The sequence below is a fragment of the Lissotriton vulgaris genome, chromosome 4_1 (genome assembly GCF_964263255.1).
Source record: "Lissotriton vulgaris chromosome 4_1, aLisVul1.2, whole genome shotgun sequence".
Taxonomy (NCBI): domain Eukaryota; kingdom Metazoa; phylum Chordata; class Amphibia; order Caudata; family Salamandridae; genus Lissotriton; species Lissotriton vulgaris.
Genome location: NC_141691.1, coordinates 1763892636 through 1763916766, shown reverse-complemented (window position 1 = coordinate 1763916766; position 24131 = coordinate 1763892636). Strand labels below are relative to the sequence as shown.

Genomic DNA, 24131 nt, shown 5'->3' with positions numbered 1-24131 from the left:
AATAAACTCTAGAAGCAGTTGCATATCCAAATGAAGTACAAAGCATGTTAATGTGTTACTTACCTCAAGTTTTAAAACTGTGAATAGATATTAGTAGTACATTTCTTAATGATGCTTTCACTGTCATGCTTTTTGACTGGGAAAAAACATTTGTTCTTTTTCTTTAGAGCTATGTTGAAGAAAAACTAATTCCTACCTGGAACTGGATGGTGAGCATAATGGATTCCACTGAGGCTCAGTTACGTTATGGTTCTGCTTTGTCATCTGCTGGTGACCCAGGACACCCGAATCATCCCCTTCATGCTTCTCAAAATTCAACCAGAAGGGAGAGGATGACTGCACGAGAGGAAGCTAATTTTAGAACACTGGAAGGTAGAAGGTGTGTAACTTTTTATTAGTTAATGGACATGTTATTCTAACGTTTGATTGCTGATAAGGTTTCTGCCATTTCCTTTAGCGTTTGTCTGGCAATCTTTGATTAAAAACACTGCTGATGTGCTCAATATGTTCTTAGCACAGCTCTCAGCGTGGAAATACAGCACTCAAACCAAAGCATGCATACAAATGTAAAGTCCTGCAGCACATTACATGTGTTTGGCACAGCCTCCTAGTATACATTTCCTAAGAATTCCAGCAGATGTAAAGCATAATTTTGCCTGTGTACCAAACCAGATGTTATCACATGCACACCATACATAATACAGCTAAACACACTGTGTTTTTAGACGTCTGTGTGTGTGTGTATGTATATATATTTAAGCAGCAGGAGGGCACTCAACGGCGCTCTCCTTCCATTGCAAGCCTCGCTGCAGCTCGCCTCTCTGTGCCCTCTGATAAGTAGATAATGCCGACGCGTTTAGAGGCATTGCGCCTCTTCTTCTCAGGCAGACTCAAAAACACTGAAGAACTCACACTACTAAGTGTGACGATACTAATAAAGGAAAGCAAATGGTGAGTTCTTCAGTGTTTTTGAGTCTGCCTGAGAAGAAGAAGCGCAATGCCTCGAAACGCGTTGGCTTTATCTAGCGAGGCTTGCAATGGAAGGAGAGCGCCGTTGAGTGCCCTCCCGCTGCTTAAGGGCATCTTGTTTTTCATAATTTATACGGCGGCTCGTGCCGTGGGGATGAGCACCATTTTCTGGAAACAAAGGAAAAGGCTGTGGAGTGGAACCTTTTCCAAACCACGAGGCTCGGTGCTCTTGTGCATGAAAGGAAGCCTGTTTCTCTGTATCCCATCCTACAAAGGAAACAATGGACTAATTGACTTACAAGCACTGTACCCACTAAAGGTTATTAATATGTACTCACCATTAGAACTATAAGTCCCAGCATACCATCGGGCTAATGTTGCCATGCCTACTACTAAGTGTGACGATACTAATAAAGGAAAGCAAATGGTGAGTTCTTCAGTGTTTTTGAGTCTGCCTGAGAAGAAGAGGCGCAATGCCTCGAAATGAGTCGGCTTTATCTACTGATCAGAGGGCACAGAAAGGCGAGTTGCAGCGAGGCTTGCAATGGAAGGAGAGCGCCGTTGAGTGCCCCCCCCCCCCCACTGCTTAAGGGAATTTTTTTTTTAAATGTCTCATCGAAAGCCATTTCCGCATCTGTTAAAGGCAGTCAGGACTACGATGAGGAGAGAATAAAAATCTTATCGCACATACAAGAGGAGTTCGAGCATTCTTTCTCACTGCTCTGGAGGATAAGGGATGCAACACTATTGGATTTTATATTATACAGAAGTGGGTCTGCTTCCTTTTTACGAACCCCCTCGCCACAAGCAGGCAGCAGTCTTCAGCCATTCTCTGCTAGAAGCATTCCGATAGGAAACCACGACGCCAGCTACGAAGAGTATCACCAGTCACGGAAGAGCACGATTTGAGTTGAAGGACTCACCCTGACCTGTATTCGGAATCGGTGAGTGAAAGTTGCGAGAGCGCAGGTGGGGAGATTTGGCGATATCAGTTATACCCGGCGTCAAAGAGTAACATCGCGGGACTCTCATAGCTCATCATCATGTCTGCGGATACTATGCGGGAGCGCAAGGCAGCAGCTGATGAACTCTTTAACAATATACCTAGCACCACAGTTCGAAATCAAACAACGCAATCTAGTGGTAATGAAGTAAACGAAAAATCTCTACTGAAAGCACTTGAAAAATGCAGGAGATCGGAAATAACAAAATGGTGGGAACAGTGATCACTGCAAAAGTACAAGGAAGCAGGACGGGTTCCCCAGGAGTTACGGATTTTATTGGCCCCGAGCTTCGATAACCCAAACCCTAACATGTTAAAGGAATGGGCATCTGACATTTAATCTGGTGAGGATATTGATTAAATATGCGACGAGTGATCGAAAAGAATTGTTAAAAGAAATAGATAACTTAAATGAGCAAATTGGAACAAACTGAGTACATAAAAAGAACAAGAAAATAAATAGCAGATAGGCTGAAAAAACAAGAAGAAAAAAATCAAAGTCAGAAAAGCCTATAAATTCGCCCGAGATAAGGCGGATTATGAACTGGGACAAGTATTCATGTTTTCCCGAAAGTGCGACCAAGCTAAAAAAAAATGCACTTTGGTAGAACAACTAACCCCTTGGCAAACTCAAATGAGGGGGCAAGCACCAGTACTGCCATGGTGGAAGTGTCTGGTTCAGAAATAAGCTCGTTAACGAGCGAAAGTGAACCGTAAGATGGACAACCAAACACATCTAATGAGCCTGATGAAAGCAATAGATTAAGTCCTGCAGAGGAGTTAAACTTTTTTATTGGAGGACCGCCGTCAGACGTTGCGCCCACGGAACCAGAAAAAACCTCAACACAACAAAGAATTCAGAGGCGCAGAGTAAAGCTTAAATGCAGGCGCGAACAAGCCAAAAGGAAAACCTCAATGGCGGAGAAAACCGGATGACAACACAGTAGTGAATCTGTCCTCTGAAGTACTAACAAAAGCAGAAACTCAGTTGTTGGCTCTCGGCTTTCTTACTGTCTCAAGAGCAATTTCAATTATGGACGTACTCAAATTGACATTTTTAGCTACATTAGAAAACTAAAATTGAAAACATTCTTAACAATCAAGGAAGGGAATAAAGAGCAATATACCATTGTAAGGAGAGACAGTTGCCATGAATTCAGGCATGATAATCTCCAAGTTTCGGATGCGCTTATGCTAATTACCCTACATGAATTAAATGCTACAGACAATTTAGAACATAAAGAACAAGAATTGACACAGGTCAGATTGGAAGGTATCAACATATCTCAATCCAGTGCTGGGATCAGTCCCTTTAAGGCGAAGTCTACATTTTATCCCATGATGCCAAAAGACGCTATTGATATTTTTCACGATAGTGACTGAAGATTTGAAACATCTATATCGCAGGATCAACACAAGTAAAAAAAGAAGGAAGCATTCGGATAAACAATATGAAAATTTGATAAGGAAATTACAAACTAATCAGGAAGTTGTAATAAATAAATCGGATAAAGGTGGCAATATTGCCATCTGGCCACAAAAAAAATAAATCCAGGAGGCAACAAGGCAATTGAGCAATTTAGACTGCTATGAAAAAGCCACCTTGACAGAATGAGTAAGGTCAAAAGAATCTCTAAAAAGAGCTTATCATTCTGGAAGAGACAAGGCCTCATATCAAACCAAGAGCACAAATATCTGCATAATGAATTTCCTATCATACCTACTTTGATCCTTATACCAAAAATGCATAAAGGGATAACACCAACGCCGGGCCAACCTATCATATCTGCTCTGGGAGGAATAAGTGAGAACATAAGAAGGTATGTTGATTACTTTCTTCAGTTATGTCCAGGCACTGCCCACGTATATAAAGGACACCAGTGATTTCTTGAATAAGATTAAAGCAATACAATGATCATCAAATCTGCTTTTAGTAACTTTTGATATAGAGTTGCTCTATACGAGCATTGACCATTGTTAGACCTGGCACCCTTTGGCGTGGGTCTCCCTTCCATTTTGTTGCTGTTGCCTCATGTGTTTTTGCTGGTGTTAGCTGCTCAGAGCATTGTGCCACTGCCAATCAGTGCCACAGTGCAAGTGCTCCCTGTATAAAGTGTATATGTTGATTGGTTTCCATGATTGGCTTATTTGGTTTACTGTCATACCCCAGTAAAGTGCACCAGGAGTGCCAGGGCTTGTAAATCCAAATACTGCTAGTGGGCTTGCAGCACTGGCGGGCCACCCACAGAAGCAGCCTTGTAAAATGTGTCTAACCTGCGTGCAGTCTGGTACTGTCATGCTGACTGGGCAAGTGCACCTACTTGCCAGTCCCTAAACCTTCCCTTAACTTCATATTAGTCACCGCTATGGTAGGCACAAGGGCAGGGTGCATTGTAAGTATAAGGTAGGACAAGCCCTAATCTGTGTGGCATGTCCTAATAGTGAATTACAGCCATGTTCGTTTTTCACGGCAAGGCTACCTGTTCTCATAGGCCAGAATGGGCTGTTAGAATTGTACATCCTATGGTCCTAACAGACTCGGGGAACATGGTAGAAATTCGAGTTTAGTATGCCTGAACTCAGAATAATAAAATACATCTTTTTGTAAAGTTTATTTTAATATTCTGTGTTTACTAATACCACTTTAAGAAAGTTGGAATTTGCTTGCCTAACCATTTCAGCCCGTCTCTGCTCTGATGTGTATCTGCTGTCTGGTTCTGTGAGTGACAGGGCTGGGGAATTCCAGGATACAGGCTGGAGCACCCAGGTGGTGAATAGGAAGATTACATCCAGATGGGTGGAAGGAGTGCACCTAGACTCTGAATATGGATGTGCTCTGCCACCACAATGCTTGTTCCAACTCCTGTGGAGCGTCTGATGTCTCTGCCCTGCACCCTGAAAGAAGAAGTCAGAAGCATGTCCACAAAGTGCTCAAGAACTGGACAGAACTAGGCAAAAGCCCACTGGCCTGAAAGATCAAAAGAATTGTGGTATAAATATTGGAGCCCTGCTCCAAAGAATTTAGATCCTTCTGCAACAACAAGACCCTCTGCCCGACGAGAAGGAACTGGGAAAGCTGCAAGGAGGAGTACTGTCCCTGACCTGGGGGAATGGCCTGCAGTGGTTGCCTTGCTGCGAGAGGAGAGGAAAAGACTGGAAAAGACTTTGTTCAACTTGTGCCTCTAAACGATCTCCAAGGGCTTGTGTGTAAGCTTGCCCCCCTGAACGGAGTCCCAGGACTATTGGAGTCCCAACGCCTTCACAAAGAGCTGCTGGAAATTGCCATCTTCCCCGCACTGCTGGACCCGCGATCTAAAATCCGCCTCGAAGCCCTTACCGATGTGAAGCCCGTGCCCATGCCGCCCCGAACCGTATGATTCCGCTCCTGTTCCGAGCCGTAGCTCGCACCGTAAGCTCCCCGGGCCGCACCGCACACTGCTTCACCCTCCCCCCTTCGAGCCGCACCGCTCGCCGTGTCCCAGCCGTTGGCATCTGAAGAACGCAGCGCACCACAGGGCGGAGTACGGCTCGCACGCTTGCAGCGTGCCGTCCGCCCTGCACCGCGCTGTTTGGAATTAACAGGCAGCCCCGCTCTTGGACGTACGGCCCGTATGCTCGCAGCGTACCGGCCGCTTTGTACTGCGCTGCTTGAATCCGAAAGGCATCCCCGCTCTGAAGGGGCGGCTCGCACGCTGCATCAAGAAGCAAACGCATCTCGACCGGGACAGTCCACCTTCGCCCCCCGTGCCTCCCGCTCTACGCCTCGCAGAGGTCGCCGCAACAAGCCAAGGCTCGCATCGAGGAAGGGGCCGACAACGCTCCTGGTCCGCCTTTCCTTTTGCCCGCATCGTCCGAGCCGGACTCCACGAACTGTAAGGTACTGTGCAAACGACTCGCAGCCCAGTGGGGTACGCCTCGGACCGAAGCGTCCGCAGTGCCAGTAAATCATATTACAGTTTTTCAACCTTGTGAGAGTCGAACAGAGTGCGCAAAGCGCACAGAACAAGAATTTACATTTTTGCTAATGATATATGGTCTTGTGCTAAGCCTTACATGTAGTATAACTTATTTTTGATATAAACCTAGTGTGGTATCCTTTTGTGGTGTTGTCACTGAGTTACTGTATGTGGTCACAAATGCTTAACCTATAACGCTCGGAGATAATTCTTGTCTGCTCGCGCCACGCAACCTAGAGGGTGAGCAGGGGTTATTTTAGAAGGTAATCCCCTAGTCCTGACTAGAGGAGAGGGTCCCTGCTTGTCACAAGTGCCTACCTCTGCCAACCAGAGACCCCCAAATCTAACAACCATCATGCTGGGTTAACAGCTGTCAATCACTATTTGGATACTAGATCTTTAAATTTGCACAGTCACAATATCATGCTACTTAAGCTTATCAAATGGTGCCTCTTCAATAACTTTTTTATGTTTGGTAAGGAAAAGTACAGACAGAAACATGGTGTAGCAATGGGAGCCTGCTTCTCTCCCAGATACACGTAGGCTGGTGGGAGGAGCAGGTTCTAATGAGTAACTATGCCAGAATGTTTGCCACTCATGTACAGTAATGGCTACATTTTATTTACTTTTTATAGAATGAAAGGAGGATCACACAAGTGTAGAGGCCTTCAACAAATAAATTACTATTAACAATCTGAACCTAAAATTCACTTCACAGATTAGCCAACACAAAGTAGATTTCTTAGATACTACTGTGTATGTAGCAGGCAACAAATTGGAAACTACCCTACATAGAAAAAGTACAGCTGGCAATGCTACCCTGCACACCAGAAGCTCACATCCTAAACACTTAATCAGGAGTATTCCTTATGGTGAATTGATCAGACTAAAAAGGATATGTAGCACCGAGGAAGAACTGCTGAAATGCACAAAAGAGGCTTTACTTAGATTTAAAGCCAGAGGATACAGTGAAAGTATCCTTAAGGAAGCGAAAGAAAAAACGGAGCTAAAAACTAGGGAAGCTTTATTGGAACCAGGCAATGCTAGCACAAATGCAGAGCAGGATCTGGCATCCGGAGATATAGTGAAAAATACCACTTCTTATCACAACTTACAACAAACAGCAAAGACAACTAAAGGCCATTCTTAACAAGAACTGGCCGATAATATTAACTGATGCTGTATTGGCACCTATGCTTCCTTCCAAACCAACACTGACTTTCAGAAAAGCAGTGTCCATGAGAGACCAATCTGAAAGAGACACGTTGGTGATGCATTCCTTACCTTAGAATATCCCCAGGTGTCATACTGGATCTGGAAAGCTTTGCTTAGCAGTACCCCTGCGCGTCAGTAGGCAGTGTCCTGTGGCTCAGAGTCCGTCGCTGGCGTTGTATCCGCCGAGATGACGTCACGGAGACTACTTAGGCGCCACCCATGCGCGCTGGCGTCATTTCTTTCTTTTTCTGCGCCAGTAAACTGGCGCAGATCCAGTTAGAGCACGTACCTTAGTCCTTTTTTGACTATCTTTTTGATACTTTTGTCTCGTGTTGGTTTTCTCTGGTGCTGGTAGGGATGCCTGGTTTTAAGTCTTGCGGGATCTGCCGTCGCAATATGTCGGTGGCTGACCCTCATTACGTCTTTCTCTACTGCCTGTTGCGCAACCATTACTCCCGGTACTGTCTGGACTGTAGGCCTATGGCCCCGAAGGCCCTGAGGGAGCAGCGCCGGAAGCTGTTTGAAGTTTGGCACTCGTCCCCGCGCTGTTCGAGATCATGGGGTCGTTCCCGTGACCGCTCGCGGAGTCGTCACCACCATTCCTCTTTCCCTTCGAATTTGGGTAAGAAACGGCACAAAAAGAAGTCGAAGAAGCGTTTTCGCTCTCCGACATTCCACCGTCGGTCCCCCGATGTGAACGAGGGGGACAGGGGCTCCGTCCCTGCGGCTCCTTTGGAGCCTGGAAGTCCTACGGCCTACCCACCTTACCCGACTCCATCGGCGACTCCCGCACAAATGCAAGAGTTCCTTGCTGTCATGGATCGCCTTTTTAGGCCTCTGGCTCCCGCCAGCGCCTTCGGGCCCCGCAGTCCCGTGTCCGGATCCTGCTGGTCCGTTGACGGATCCAGCCCCGGCACCGCTAGCGGCTCCGGCCACGATCCTGTACCCCTGGCTCCGGCCTCGGCGCCAAGAGGTCCATGCTGCCGGCTCCGAGGGCGGTGCCGCAGTGGATACCGCTGATTCCGCCTCTGCCCCAGTTCCCGGAGGGATTTGTCCCCGCCTGGGATCCGAATTGGAAACCGCCCCGGCCAGTGCAGTTCCCGGCGCCGTTTATTCCCTCACAGGTCCTTGCCATGCCGCCGAGGCCTCTGTCTCCGGCGCCGGCGGAGGAGGATGACTGGGAAGGGTTTGAGGACCTGCTTGCTCGTCAGTGTGATTCTGAACAGGACTGGGTGGATGATTTGGAGGAGTCCGGTGGCCTTTACGTCTCCTCTGATCTCTGGCTTCCCTCTCCCCCGCCTACTATGGAGGCAGGCACCTCGTTTACGGTGGTGCTCCGTCGGGCTACTGAGGTCCTTCCCCTCGAGCTCCCCACGGTGACCCTGAAGACAAACCTCCTCACTGTGGTGCTCCAGCCGGCGTCCACCTCATCGGAGCCGCTGCTGCCCTTTAATGATGCCCTCACTGAGGTCTTGTTGGGCACTTGGTCATGGCACGCCGCGGGGCCCCCCGTGGAGAACGTCACCAGGCCTCCTCGCTCTGCGCCGGGTGACCCTGCATTTCTGACCACTCATCCTACACCCGAAAGTCTGGTCATTCAAGCTTCTACGTCTGAGTGCCTTCCCCACGGCTCCGCCAGAAAATGACTCAAGGAAATTGGAGCAGTTTGGCAAGCGGTTGTTCTCTTCGGCCAGCTTAGGGTGTCGGTTGGTGAACACCGCCTGCCTTCTGGACCGCTATTCCCACTCTGTGTGGGATACCGTTGCTGAAGTGTTACCTCAGTGCCCAGAATAGGTCCAGGCTGTGTTGTCTCAGGCTGTGGCTAAGGGTAAGGACACGGCTAAGTTTGCCATTCGTTGGGGCTTGGACACCGTGGACTCCCTCGGTAGGGCAATCTCCACGACCAGGGTGCTTTGCTGCCACGCCTCAGGATTCTCTCTGGACGTCCAGAGCTCGCTCATGGACATGCCTTTTGAAGGCACTCGCCTGTTTGGTGATAAGGCCGACACTGCACTGGAGCGTTTTAAGGACTCTTGAGCTACGGCAAAGTCCTTGGGCCTTTCCACCACGCGCCCGGCTATGTCTACCTTTCATTCCTTTCGTGGTCATGGCAGAGGCACCCCTTATCGTTCATTCAGCCAAAAGCCTGCACAGAACCAATCTCAGTGTGCCCGTGGGCGTGGAGGCCTCTGAGGTGGCTCTGGGGGCCGGCGTGAGGGTCAGCTCACCTCCGTCCCCTCGACGTCCACCTCGAAACCTTCCTAATCTGAGATTCAGGGCACACACCATGCCGGTGGATGGCAGGGTTCGACATCACCTTACCCACTGGCGTTCTGTCACTTCCAACATATGGGTGCTACAACTCGTCCGGAGGGGTTACTCCCTCCCCTTCGAGTCTACCCCCAGCAATGCCACCTCAGTTCCACCGCATGTCGGGGTATCACTTTGCGCTTCTCCAACAGGAAGTTATAGCCCTCTTGGCCAAGGGGGCCATCTAGCGCATTCCTAGGCCGGAAGTAGGATGTGGTTGTTATTTCCACTACCAGGGGCGGCTCTAGGCTCATGGCGGCCCTGGGCAGGGAGCGTAGGTAGGGGGCCCCGGAAGAGGGGGTCCGGGCAGAGCGCGGAGGCCAGTGAAGAGGTGGGGTCAGGGTGTTAGGAAGTGGAACAGAACCGGAGGCCACCAAATCCCTGCCAGGGGCCGCCACGCAAATATGTATCCATCCTCAGATGATTATTATATTAAGAATATATATTGGCATGGTGGCCCCTGGGGTTTGGTGGCCCTGTGCAGGTGCACAGCTTGCACATGCCTAAGGCCGCCCCTGCCACTACTTTCTGGTCCCCAAGAAGGACAAAGGGGGGTGGTGCCTCATCTTGGACCTCGGGGACGTCAATCGCTTCCTCCAGAAGGAGAACTTCAAGATGTTGACTCTGGCTCCAGTCTTGGCTGCCCTCTACCCTGGAGACTGGATGGTAGTGTTGGACTTGCAGGACACATATTTTCACATCCCCGTCCTGCCGGCCCACCGGAGTTACCTGCGGTTCACGGTAGGCCAGGAGCATTTCAGTTTGCTATGCTCCCCTTCGGCCTTACCAGTGCCCCTTGGGTGTTCACGACCGTGATGGCGGTGGTTGCAGCTCACCTGCGCAGGTCAGGGGTGTCAGTCTTCCCCTACCTTGGTTGTTGAAGGCAGGCTTGCCCCAACCAGTCCTTCACCCACCTCGAGTTCTCCATTAATGTGCCAAAGTCGCACCTGGGTCCCTCTCAGAAGCTCCCCTTCATCGGAGAGGTTCTGGATTCGACGCAGTTTTGGGTTTATCCTCCCGAGCAGCGAGTCGGGGATATTCAGGCTATGATTCCGATCTTTCAGCCTCTATCCCGGGTTTCAGTCAGGATGACCATCCGGCTCCTGTGCCTGATGGCCTCCTGCATCCTGCTAGTGCAATATGCCAGATGTCATATGCAGGCTCTGCAGTGGGACCTGAAGTTCCACTGGGCACAGCATCAGGGCAACCTGTCCGATCACGTGCAGATCTCGGAGGACACTGCACAACACTTGCAGTGGTGGCTCACGAATCGCGATTGGGTCAATGGCAGATCCCTCTCCCTTCCCCAACCGGAGCACACAGTGGTGATGGATGCGTCCCTTCTGGGGTGGGGAGGCCACTTAGGAGAGACGGAGATCAGAGGCTTCTGGTCTCCAGCGGAGTCCCGGCTCCATATCAACCTTTTAGAGCTTCGGGCGATCCAACTTTGTATGAAAGTGGCTCTGTATATACTGGACCAAAGTAAGGTGTGGTGTGCACAGAGTCCACAGTCTCCAGAGGTATGCAGACGCTAAATTTAGATATAACCTTACTCTCTAAAGTGGTAGCTTGGTCGAGCAGTAAGGCAGTATCAGAGGACAGTGTTGTTGTACACACTCAGTAAGCAAATGGTCTCACACACTCAAGAACTGAACTCTAGGCCAATTGTTTTGTATATAAAAATATATCGTTTATTTTAGAACTACAGTAGGTATCATAAATACTTTCTCAGAATGAGATGTTGCAATTGAATACTTCCAAGTAGCGATAGACTTTAGAATGCAATAGTTACAGTTGTTGCAATATGCAACACAAGTTAAACACAAAATAACATTGAGCTCAATGGGAGTTTTTAAGTAAATGCAGTAAAATCACTTTACGTATGTTTTTCTTACTCTGGGCTGGATGCTGAATTCAGCCCTGGTGCATTTCCTGTAAACAGTTGAAATTTCATTTTTGTTACACAGGCGATTTTTAAGGAATATTTGTAAGTTTTCAAAATTGACAGAAAAGCTAGTAAAAAAACAGACAATGTATTCCTACGGAGGAAGATTGGGTTAACAGTAATTCACGGTTATAATTACTTTTGAAGGTCAGTGCTGGGCACAAAGATCCAGCACTAGGGTCTCTCTTGATAGCAGGTGAGTAATTTCGAGTTTGCTATTTGGATGATTTTTAAGGAATATTTGAAAGCTGCAAAACTCGACACTTAGAAGAAATTCTCAGTGAAACCCAGCCAATGTTACCCTATGGAAGAAATCATGTTATCTGTCTTAGGGTAAGTACTCGGCTGGCAGAGTTAAGGTTCTGGGGGTAGACTCCGAGGTCTCCCAGGGTCAGGTAAGTACAGTTGTTACACCCTCACGGGGGCAGCCGGGTGCACAGTGAGTAGGCCAAATGTTATCCTATGGAGGATAGGTTGCTGCTAGCATGCAGGCCACGCAGCTGTGGGAGCTAAGCTCCTGGTTACTTACACATGGCAAGTGGGGAAGTAGGATAGGATAGTTGCTGCACTTCCAGTGGCACTTGGGCAGCTGGGTGCAGGGTGCTTTTGGGCCGTCGGGCGCCCAATGTATTTTAATAGAAAAGCTGGAAGTTGGACAAAGGCTGCAGACTCAGGGATGGAGGTTCTTCAGGTGCGACCACCACTTCGAGAGGTAAGTTGGATAGCTGGAGGTTAGGTAGCCACCCAGGAGTTGGGCACAGGGGGCCGTGGGGCGCCGGGTGCAGGGGTGTCTTTGGGTGTCGGGAAATCTTACCCTCAACTAGTCGCGGTTGGAGGGTTCTCTTGTTGTGAGGCTGCAGGCGTCGTCCGGAGCGTCGAGGAGGGTCCGTGGGCACTGGATTTGTGGTCACAATTGCCCGGGGGTTCGTCTTTGTTAACTCGGGCACGGTCCAAGCTCGGCGGGTGCAGTGTGTGCTGGATTTGCGGTTCCTGGCTTGTACCAGGGGTTGTTGCTGTTTGAGCAGAACCACTGCTCGTGGGAGTCTCAGTCTCTAGATGAGCAAGGCAGTCTGGTCCTCCTGGGTTTTCGAGTTTGCTGACCACAAGAGATGCCGGGGTTTTAGCAGGAGCAGGTTCAAGGATCGATAGGCCTGTAGGGCTGGGGCCTAGTCAGTTGGTGTCATCCTCTTGTTAGCAGCTGCACGGCAGTTCCTCTTTCTTCTTGTTCTTCTCGTTTCAAAATTGGGATCTGAGAAACAAAGGATCAGGGTGCCCCTAAATACTAAATTTAGGGGCGTTACAGGTAGGGGAAGAGATGTCCTGGGGTGAGTACACCCCCTATCCTGCCACTCTCCCGTGGGAGGGGAGCAGGAGCCAAGCTCCGATTGGGTAGGGCTCCCCATCCTCAAGTTGGCTGGAGTCCGGAGTTGTGCTTCACCTCGCCTTCACCACCTGAGGGGTGGGGTTGGCAGAGGCTGGCACACTCCCTTTCCTCACAGGTTTTTCCACATGTCTTCCCACCAGAGTCGGGATCAGAACCGGTGGGGACCAGTTGCTGAGCATAGCAAGTGGCCTGGAAAAGCTCACAAAGGTGGCATGCCTTTGAAGCTTCCCCTGCCCATCCTGGGGGAGGAGGTTTGGCACCTCGTCCCAGGATGTGCATTGTTTCAGGCCCCCGAGAGCGGTACGCTCTTGTCGACCCGGGGTCCAGAAACATGTCTGGTGGTGGCAGACTTGGTACCACGCAGTCAGGACACTGGGAGCTGGTTAGGTTTCAGGGGGCATGTCGTGCATTTTACATTTAATCCAACGCTGCCATCAGTGCGGTTTTAATGTTTTGAGAAGTTTGATACCAAACTTCTCATTCTTCAGGGTAGCCATAATGGTGCTGTGGAGTTTGTAATGACAACCTCCCAGCACCTTATACTCTTAATGGCAGCACTGCACTTACAGTGCCCAGGAATGGCCCTGGGTACTGTTGGGGCACAGGGCTCATGCACATGTGCCCACACCGTTGGCATAGTGCACGCAGATAGCGGGATGACTAAAGTATGCCATGGCAGTGTTTGGGGTCATGACACACAGGTATATGTGCCCTGTCGACTCTGTTTAGTTCTGCACCAAGACACTCAGCTGTGTGTGTGTGTGTGTGTGTGTGTGTGTGTGTGTGTGTGTGTGTGTGTGTGTGTGTGTGTGTGTGTGTGTGTGTGTGTGTGTGTGTGTGTGTGTGTCCCCCCCCCCCCCTAAGGGTGGCACAATAAGTGCTGCATTCCTTAGGGGGTCTTCTCTGGTCACAGTGCCCTGGGTACCATTTACCAGGGACTGACCTGTGGCCAGAGATGCCAATTGAGTTTAGGCTTCAATTAAGTTTTTAGGGAAGGAACACAGGCCCTGGATACCTGATTGGCAGGAACCCAGGGCACACTCAGTCAAAGTACATCAGCTATTCAGCAAAAAGTGGGGGCAACAATGCAGAAAGAGTACACTTTTTCACACCATTCCACTTTTTTAGTGTATGGTTTGGTCTCCCCTCTGGTGACCACTGTGTATTTGTGCTTACTTAACTGTTTACAGCTGGAGTATTGTGTTGATATCTCCTGGTAGGAGATACACCAATGTGTTAGTGAGTGTGTATAATAAATATAACTATTTTTATAACTACACTGTGTGGTTCATTTTAGTTTAACGTACACTATATGGTTAGACCTGGTAAAACAAGCTGCGTAACATTCCTCCTGGACTAAGCATGAAAGCTGCTCTCCTCAGCTACCACTTAGAGAGCTTTCTATGTTTGTCTAAGACCATTAAAATCACCATAAGGGTCATCTGGATTAGTGCATGGTGCCTTACTTAATTGTGTGCGCCATATACTAAGCCAGCCTCCTCCACTTTTTTTCCTCTGTGTGTGGGGCAGGGCAGAGTTGGGAGGGAGAGGAGTGTTACAAAGCCTGCCCAGTCTGTTTTGTTTGCATCTACAGATGGCATCCTTAGGAACTGAAATCCTTATCACCTGGTCAACCTTGCCATACTTATTCCAATAATGGGTAGCAAATAAAGTTGCTTTTGTAATGACTCAGCATAGTGCTAAACTTGCATGGACAATTTTTTTTAAAAAAAGCATACTGCAGTCTGTACGAAATGGAACGTTTGTGTCGTACTTTACATAGGCAAAATTATATTGCAGGTTATCTTGTTTCTCCTTTAGTTTGTGAGCTATGTTTAAACTCTTGTCACCATTTAAAGTCATGAGGGAAAAAAGTTAAGATAAAGGTGTAAGGAAATTGGTAATAATTTTCTCATGGTCTGTTCATGCCCTTTGATTTTAGATTTGACATTGAGAAAGGAGTTTTACTTTAACCACTGTATACCTATGCGAAAAACATTAATTTACAATCTATTAGGACTTGCTAACTTTACTTTCCTCTCTCTATAGGCGAGCCACTTTGCTAAGTGCCCGTCAGGGAATGATGTCTGCACGTGGTGATTTCTTAAATTATGCCCTTTCATTGATGCGTTCTCACAACGATGAACATTCTGATGTTCTCCCAGTTCTGGATGTCTGTTCATTGAAACATGTTGCATATGTTTTCCAAGCCCTTATTTACTGGATCAAAGCAATGAATCAACAGACTACATTGGAAACTCCACAGCTAGAACGAAAAAGGTATGAAAGAGATTAATTCTCCTTAATTCTGTATGCCCTGCAGCTTCATTGTTATTTGTAAACATTATGGCATGTGGTTCAATCATCTATGAACTATTTGACACCTCCCTGGATCTAACATCATTTGACCACTTAGGGAGCCATAACAGAGCTTCTGAAAGAAACAGTTAGCTATAGATTCCTTACCTTAGGCCCCAGGCATCAGACTGGATGTGGAAAGTGTGAGAAGTTGGCCCGATATATGATGCTCACTTGTTCTAGTGATCACCTTGTATCAGTCCAAACAACCCTTATGGTGATTGGTTGTAAGTCAACCTTATAGACCAGCTATCCTAATGGTAGCATGGACAAAGCAGTCTTAGGATAAACTCTTTTGGCATGTGAAGCCAGCTGTTTTACCACATATAACCCCTTGAATACCAAGGGAAAGGACACCACACCGGTTCTTATGAAAATAAACAGTATATTTATTAATAACAAACACCACTGAACTCTTTATGAGATCAGAGGGCCAAGCACATGACAAGACTCTTAGGAAAAATAAGTTTAAGTTGCACGAATTACAATGGTGCCCTAGGGGCACGTCAAACCATATACTAAGTAAGTGGGTTGAGAAAGTCGATAGAAGGAATGGAGCTGTCCAGAGGCTGTAGGATCGCTGGGAATACACTATCCTAACTCTAGGTAAGTAATAGGAGGCCCACAGGACGCATGTGCAACGTGTGAACTCACACACGAGATGCGTAACAAAGTCAATGGACAGTACAATTTACGGAAAAGGTAAGTACGGACAGTTCTGACTAGTTAGGACTAAAACGACTGGAAATCTGGACACTAGGAGAGTTGATCTACCCTTGAGCACCGAAATGCTCTTGTTACCTCACCCACGTGCTGCGGGTGCATAGGTGTCAGTGTGTCGGGTTTCCGCGTTGAAGTCTATGGAGCCTTGAAGAAAGATGCTGCAGGCGACCAGGAGGAAGCTGTCCGGAGGGATCCAAGGGTGGATCTAGGAAGATGAAGACCTAAAAGCAGAGGGGACAATGTTCAAAGTCACTAGCCAGTGACTGGAGTGGAACCAGGAAGGAACCAGATGCTGTTGTTGCGATCAGGTGAAGAGTGGACGCTTGACTCTGCCGCCACGTGGACCAGGAGGTGTCTTCGACGACCAGGATGGAGGCACGAGCTGTCCCACGCAGGCTCTCGCTGTCGGCGGTGTTGGTTCTGGATTCGGCGTCAACAGGCCTTGGCAAAGGCAACACACGCGGTGGATGGAAAAGGCATCTGGTGCGAACCAGGAGGGTCTGGGGTGCTTCTCCTTTGCAGGGAAGCAAGGGCCAGTCTGGAGCAACCAGACCAGCAGTGAAGTTTTCAAGGTTCGTCATCTAGGAGGCCACTAGCCAGCCGGCAAGTGACCAGACAACGCATCGAGCAGCAATCAAGCAAAAGGGCCCCACGCAGATCTCGTGGATGATGGAGGGCTGATCTTCTGTGCAGGAGCTGCTCGGGGCTGGGGCTTCTCAATCCCAAAGAACTTAGTCGAGGATGCCTCTGAAGTTGTGCTGGAACCGAAGTGCAGTTTCTTCAAGATGGCTGGTCCCACGTGTCTCGTTGCACCCAAGGATCTCAGCTGTGCTGCAGATGTAGGTTGAGGTCGGAGAGGTCTGGAAGTCCGGGTCTCGTCGGGCTCTGAAGTCTGGATCCACTTGGGAAGACGACAAAGTGAACCGCTGGAACGCTTGATGATGCCTGCTTATGCAGGGTGGTCACTCCTTGACCACAAGGGAGATTTCTTCAGTCTTCTGCGTCTCTAAAAGGGGTGGAATGCTACCCCCGTCGCCAGAACTGGCGAGGGGGTGGTATTCCAATTTGTATGACACCTTACTCGACATGTTTTGATAATGCTATGCCAAAGTTAGCAATAACCGCGAGGATTATAATGCACTTAAGAGTATATGGTATAGCGTTATCATGGAAACAGCTAAAGGACTTGGTTCCGAAAGATGCAGACAGGCTCAGCTCATGCCAGAGCACTATCTCACATAATTCCAAGCACTCTGCCTCCAGGATTGTTAAGGCCTGCCATAGGAGTGACTTATAGGAGTATATGTGTCCATTTTAGGTTTAGATATAGGTATACTATATCTAAAGCAAAGGGTGATTACACCACCTTGCCCCAGCTGATTGATCAGCCAGTTGTCAGATTTGGATGGCCAGCCAGGGGTGGCATAATACATGCTGCAGCCCCTGGTAGGTCTTGGGTTCATCTATGCCCTGGGTACCTATGGTACACTGTACAAGGACTTACAAGAGTGACCCAATACCAATTGGTAAATGAACCTAAAGTACATGGATGTCAATTTAGAGAGAGAACAGCTAGGCTGTGGGTCTGATTAGCAAGCCCACAGCCAGGGAAAGTCGTAAACCAGTGAAGCAAAAAGCAAAAATCTGGGGTGACCATAGGAGTGCAGACCCTACTCTCCTACAGAAAGTTTTTCGTCAGCAGTAACCCTGTGCGTCGGAAGGTGGCGATGGTCGACTCCACGTTCGTCGTTTGCGTCGTGTTTGCCGTGATGACGTTGTGGTAGCTACATAGATGCTGCCCTCGCGCGCTGACCTCAATTCTTTCTTTTTCCGCACCAGCAAGCGCAGATCCGGAGAGAGCGGTACCCCCTGTCACTTTTTGACTGACTTTTTCTCAGCTTCTGTCAAATTGTTTTTTGAGTCCATCGACTCCTGGTGCAGGAGGGATGCCCGGCTTTAAGTCTTGCAGTTCCCGTAACTGACTCATGTCTGTGACGGATCTGCATCGCCTGTGCCTCTACTGCCTGAAGCATAGCCACAACCCCAAGTCGTGCTCCGACTGCCGGACCATGGCCCTGAAGTCTTTGCAGGAGCGGTCCCAAAAGCTACTCGAGGACTGGGAGTCAACTCCGCGCCACTCAATGTCCCGGTCGCATAGGAGCTCATGGGACCGGTCACTGAACCAGCACCATTCTTCCTTTAAGTCTTCGCACTCTGGTCTGGTAAGTCGAAGCACAAAAAGAAGTCGATGAAGCATAGTCGCTCTTCGACTTCTCCCCATCTGACGACCGACACGATGAGGGATGAGGTTGGTGTCCCTTCCAGGGTAAGCGTGCGCAGCCCGTAGGGTCTGCTCCGGGTTTCACCCCCCTTTCTGGGACCGGGAGCTACCCCTGCCCAGCTAAGTCAGTTTTCGAAGCAATGCACGCCATCTTTGGGCAGCCCGACTCCACCGCCACGCCTTCGTGCCCCGCGGACTCGGCTGGGGGCCTGGGCCTTCGGCGGCATCAGCCTTGTCGCCGCAGGGTTCAATTGGATTCCGGCCTGGGTCCGGATCTGTGCCGGTTGAACTGGTTAAGCCTCCTCCGGCGCCAATTCCACCGGCACCACATCTGCCACCGGCGTCTACGTTGACCCCTTCTCCACCTCGAGGTGCACACTGAGTCGGACTGGCGTCGACCGATGGCGGTGCCGACCAATATTTTTGTGCCCCTGTACTACCCTGGCTCTTTAAGACGAGATTGGCAGCCAGAAGAGGGTAAGGAGGGCTGGGAGGGGTCTGGGGACGTTTTAACCGACCAATTGGTGTATGAACAGGACTGGAGAGAGGAACTGGGAGAATCCTGTGGTCTGCATACCTCACCAGACCATGGCATTTTGTCTCCTCCTACCGTGGCTACGGAGGAGGGAGCATCATAGGCATCGGTGTTGCATAGGGTGGCCGAGGCTCTCCACCTTTGGCTACCTATGGTGGCAGTCAGGACTAACATCCTGACAGAGGTCCTTCAACCGACAGTGAGCTCTTTAAAGCCCCTGATGCCATTTAATGAAGCTCTCACAGACATCCTTTTGGGCACCTGGTCCAGGCCCAATACAGGGGCTCCTGTGGACAGGATGATTGCCCAACGCCACCGCCCGGCTCCTGGCGACCCCACTGTCCTCTCCCAACACCCCACCCCTGAGAGCTTGGTGGTCCAATCCTCCACTTCTAAAGGTGCATTCCCTAAGTCACCACCAGATAGGGAATCCAAAAAGCTGCACCACCTTGGGAAGATAATGTTTTCTTGCGCCAGCTTGGGACTGCGGTCGGTAAACACTGCGTGTCTGTTGGGCCGTACACCCACTCTGTGTCGGATACGGTAGCACAGGTGCTGTCCCAGTGCCCGGTGGAGGCCCGGGCCGTGCTCTCCTGTGCAGTTGCCGAGTGTAAGGAACTGGCTTTTTCTCATCCAGGGGATACTCATCAATAGTCATAATCTATGAATTATCCCCGCCCATGTGCGGGATCCCGGAGCATATAGAAAATACATATAAATATATATGTATATATATGTGAAACATATATTTGCAGCCTAAAAAACATTTTCTAACTGGCAAAATTGCCGCAAAATTACGTAAATTAGCATACATACAGTAGTACTCTTCCAAACCCTAAGGAAGAAAGAGAGCAGAAAACATTTGTATACAACAATGCTTTATTGCCATAGGAAAACCTGTAATTGCAGGCATTTGCCAGTAGGCTGCAGTAGAGTATAAAGCAAACAGAGAAAACTGACACCTTGCCTTTAAGGCATTAGAGTAGGGGTACCGTGCCTTTAAGACCTGAAGGCAACCCCCTGCTCCCATGGTGCACCACAGGTGACAGTTGGGCCAGTTCTTTTTTCCGGCTCCTTCTGTAAGGATCCTGGAGCTTGAGCTCTTCAGTTTTCAACTGAAATTGGTTTTTTGAGAGAGTTTTCTCAAATAATTCGACATTTTTTGAATAAATAAGGCTTCTGATTTATTTTTCTGTGGTAACCCACAAGAATTTCCTGTCAGAATGCCTGCTCTTTTTAGGAAATGTCCTTCTTGTGACAAAAAGATGGCTCTGAATGACCCACACTCTGTGTGTATTGTGTGCCTTCCATCTTCACACATTCCTGATCAGTGCCATCATTGTAAAAAAATTTAAAAGTCTGACTCTTCGCGACAGGGAGAGGATTCGACTTCATGCCATGCAGGAAATGGACAAAAGTCACCAGGTGGGTGCTTCCACAGCCCCTAGATCGTCTCCTACAAGCAAGCATGTCCAAAACGGCGTCATTCCACCTCTCCTGTCTCCAGAAAGAGGAATGAAGGTCGAAGATCTCCGTCGACTTCGCCGTCGAAAAGGCCCAGATCATCTTCACGACGTCGAAGATCTCCGCCGCAGTCAAGTAAGTCGGCGTCGAGGCACCATGCTTCGGGCTCGAAGTCCATGGCTGCTGCTACTTCTAAGTCTCCGTCGACACACCGTCCGCCACCCCGGAAGGGATCGGCGTCAAGAGCTAGGACGGCATCTAGGTCGCCGCTGGCTAGCGGGCCGCCGTCGAGAGGGACTGTCAGATTCCACCCTTCGACGTCAAGGAGGTCGACGCCGAGGCGACGCCAGGGAAGGTCGCCGTCGACGCGCCGTCGAGGAAGATCATCGTCGAGACGACGTTGAGAAACGTCGTCGACTCCACGTCATGAAGTACCTCCACCTGATCGACGTAGAGGAAGATCGACGTCTAGGTTCTCAGTCGAGCTTTTCACGACGTGATTCAAGACACCGCTAGTCACCCAGACTTCGACGTCGAGGATTTCGCCGTCGAGGGATAAAGTGACGGCAGAGGTGGAGTCACCTGGTTCAAAGACTTCAGGAGGAAAATCATCATCTCCTGGCTTGAACATTGTGCAGGTTTCCCCAGAATCTACGCCCAAATCAGCGGGCAGCTTGATTTCTCAACATCCTCAAGGGGCTGTATCTGGACAGAGTAGTCGTGGCTCGGATTACTCCTGTACATATTCCCCTTCTAAGGCAAAGACTCCAGCCAGACCGGCTAGATCTCCACGGAGTCCCAGGAGGTCACCCAGACCGAGATCGTGAGTCAGATCATGTTCTCTAGTGCGGTCAAGGACACCTGTCAGACCAAAATCTCCAATCAGGCCAAGACCAAAGTCTCCATCAAGACATCGTTCTAGGTCTAGGGACAGTCACAGCAGGAATCGTGACAGGTCCCATAGGAGGCGGCGTACAAGATCTTCCACAAGATCGTCCTCGACTAGGTCGTCTTACCGAGATTATTCTCCGACCTATTCCTCTACGCCCCCTTCCCGAGTCTCTCCAATTGATGACCTCGCGACTTTCTCCGATGTACTGGTCAGGGGAGCAAAGAAGCTGAATATCACGCTGAACACTCCAGTGGTTCCCTCTTCTGTGATTTTTGATACCCTCCGTCATCGTACAGTGCCCAGGCCTCTACTGCCCCTGGTCCCCGGCCTCCTAGAACCAGCTATGGCTACTTTCCTCACACCAGCAGTGGTGGGATCTGTTCCATCTCGGATAGCCAAAAAGTATAAGGCCCCTGCAGAGGATCCCTTGTTCCTCAGATCGGATCCTCCTGCGGATTCCATCATTGTGGCGGCTGCCATGAAGTCCCATGCAGGCTCTACTTCTTCCTCAGTACCACCTGAAAAAGATAGCAAGCTTATGGACTCTTTTGGAAGGAAGGTATGCAACACCTCTTCTTCCTTTATGAAGGTGGCGAGTGCCTCTGCCTTGCTTGGAAGGTACGACAGGTCTCTTTGGGACTCCCTGACTCGCATTACAGACAAGCTTCCCAAGGAAGATCGCCAAGATTTTCTGGAGACTTTACAGGAAGGAGGCCTGGTAGCCAATCAAGTTATTAGCGCCGCAGTGGATGCCTCTGACCATGCAGCTCATGGCTACTCAAGTGGTATTTGTTCCCGTCGTTCGGCCTGGCTTCGCCTGACAGGGCTCAAACCAGATGCCCAGAAGAAAATTTTGAATTTGCCCTTCAATGGAAAATCTCTGTTTGGTCCGCACACGGACGACGAAATGTCCAAAATGAAAGCTGAAATGGACACCGTCAAAGCTGTGGGATTAGAAAAGCGCAAGGAGTTCAAGAAACGCTTTCGTCAAGGAGACAGGAAGGCCTTCCAACAGAGGGTTCAAACCCCTCAGTGCCAATCCCAGTCTCAGCAGAAGACGCAGTTCCAGCAGCGTCGTCCTGGCAGAGGAAGAGGTGGCAATAACAGACAGCAGTTCACCTCAAAGCAACCTCCTAAGCCCTGAGCCATTGCTTCCTCCACGTCCGTTCTCCACTCCGGTGGGAGGGAGTGTTTCTCATCATCTGACAGAGTGGGAATCCATTACAAAAGACAGATGGGTGCTGAGTATTGTGCAGCATGGCTGCTTGCTGAGGTTCAAATCCCCTCCTCCGCAGCTGTTCCCCCAATTGCAACATCTTCCACGTTACAAGACTCAATTGCTAAGAGACGAAGTCTCCGTCCTCCTAGAGAAAAGGGCCATAGAGGAGGTTCCCTCAACTCGCAGAAATCGAGGAGTATACTCCCGATATTTCCTGGTTTAGAAACGAGGAACTGTCAAAGAATACAGGCCCATTCTAGACCTTCGAAGGCTAAACAAGTTCATACGAAAAGAAAAGTTCCGTATGCTTGCCCTGCACCAGATCTTCCCACATCTACATCAGTGGGACTGGATGTGTGCCATCGACTTGCAGGACGCCTACTTCCACATACCAGTGTCAATCAAGCATCGGAAGTTTCTAAGATTTCAGATCGGACGTCGTCACTACCAATATCGAGTACTGCCGTTTGGCCTGAAATCTGCACCTCGGACATTCTCAAAATGCATGGCGGTGGTGACTGCTTTTCTCCGCAAAAGAAAGATCTTAGTCTATCCATATCTAGACGATTGGTTGTTGAAGAGCTCCACTCCGTCTCTACTTCAGAACCATCTGTCGTTCTGCCTCAAACTAATGAAGTCGTTGGGTCTTCACGTCAATCTTAAGAAATCAGTTCTCAATCCTTCCCAGCGGATCCACTATCTGGGTGCTTCTCTGGACTCACTTCAGGCAAGCGTGTGTCCTTCGGAAGAGAGGTTGTCATCTAAGCTCCTGAAGGGTCGCCTTCTTCTGGACACTCAGGTCCCCACAGCCAGACAAGTGTCCTCTCTGCTGAGATCTATGGCATCATGCATTTACATTGTGCCCAATGCTCGCCTACACATGAGACCTCTGTAACAAGCCCTCGAAGATCAGTGGTCTCAGAGGTCGGATCAGTGGGAAGACCGAGTCTTGCTTCCTCAAGGAGCCAGGGACTCGATCAGATGGTGGTTGAAACGATCCAATCTTCTCCGAGGAGTGCCATTCCATCGTCCTCCCCCATCTCAGACAATTGTCACGGATGCCTCCCTCCAAGGCTGGGGTACTCACATGGACCAACTCCAAGTTCAAGGACTTTGGTCCGAGGTAGAGCAAGACTACCATATCAACTTCCTGGAGCTTCGAGCAGTTCACCTTGCTCTCAAGTCTCTTTATCCTGCTCTGCGCACCAACCACCTCCAGGTTCAGACGGACAACACAACAACTATGTTCTATCTGAACAAGCAGGGAGGCACGAGGTCAAGAGTCTTGTCTCTGGAAGCACAAGCCATCTGGCACTGGCTCCTAGCAAGAGGCCTATCCATCGTGGCAGTTCATCTACCAGGAATTCAAAACGTCCAAGCAGACTGCCTCAGCAGAATCTTCGTAGAAGCGCACGATTGGGTGCTCAACGAGGAAGTGACTCAAGAGGTTTTTCGGTGTTGGGGCGTACCGGACGTAGACCTGTTCGCAGACGCGGCCAATACAAAATGCCCCGTCTTCGCATCCAGGTTCCCCCAACAGGGATCACTGGGGAATGGCCTTTTGATCAGCTGGTCTCAGACGTTACTCTACGCCTTTCCTCCCCTGCCTCTGATCCCGGCGGTGATCCAGAAGTTCTACAGGACCAACACCAGAATGATCCTGATAGCACCAGAGTGGCCACGCCAGTGGTGGTACCCCGATCTTCTTCAGATGTCGGAGGTTCCTCACCGGCGCCTACCATGCCGGCCAGACTTGCTGACCAAAGACCAGGGGAAGGTGTTGCACCCCAACCTTCCTTCGCTTCGCTTGACGGCATGGCTCCTGAGGTCATCCAATATGGACATCTAGACCTCCCAGCAGACTGCATGACTATTCT

At 49.5% G+C, this 24131-nt stretch overlaps 1 protein-coding gene across 18 annotated transcripts in view; it reads left to right on the top strand.

Annotated features, from left to right (window-relative positions):
• Positions 1 to 24131, top strand: part of UBR5 (ubiquitin protein ligase E3 component n-recognin 5) — a 2064863-nt gene that overhangs the window by 1470277 nt on the left and 570455 nt on the right. For all 18 annotated transcript variants that reach the window (XM_086966085.1, XM_086966077.1, XM_086966080.1 and 15 more), the window contains 2 exons: positions 168 to 379; positions 14832 to 15062. In XM_086966085.1, coding sequence (XP_086822211.1) covers positions 168 to 379; positions 14832 to 15062 — 443 coding nt within the window. The remainder of the gene's footprint in view (positions 1 to 167; positions 380 to 14831; positions 15063 to 24131) is intronic.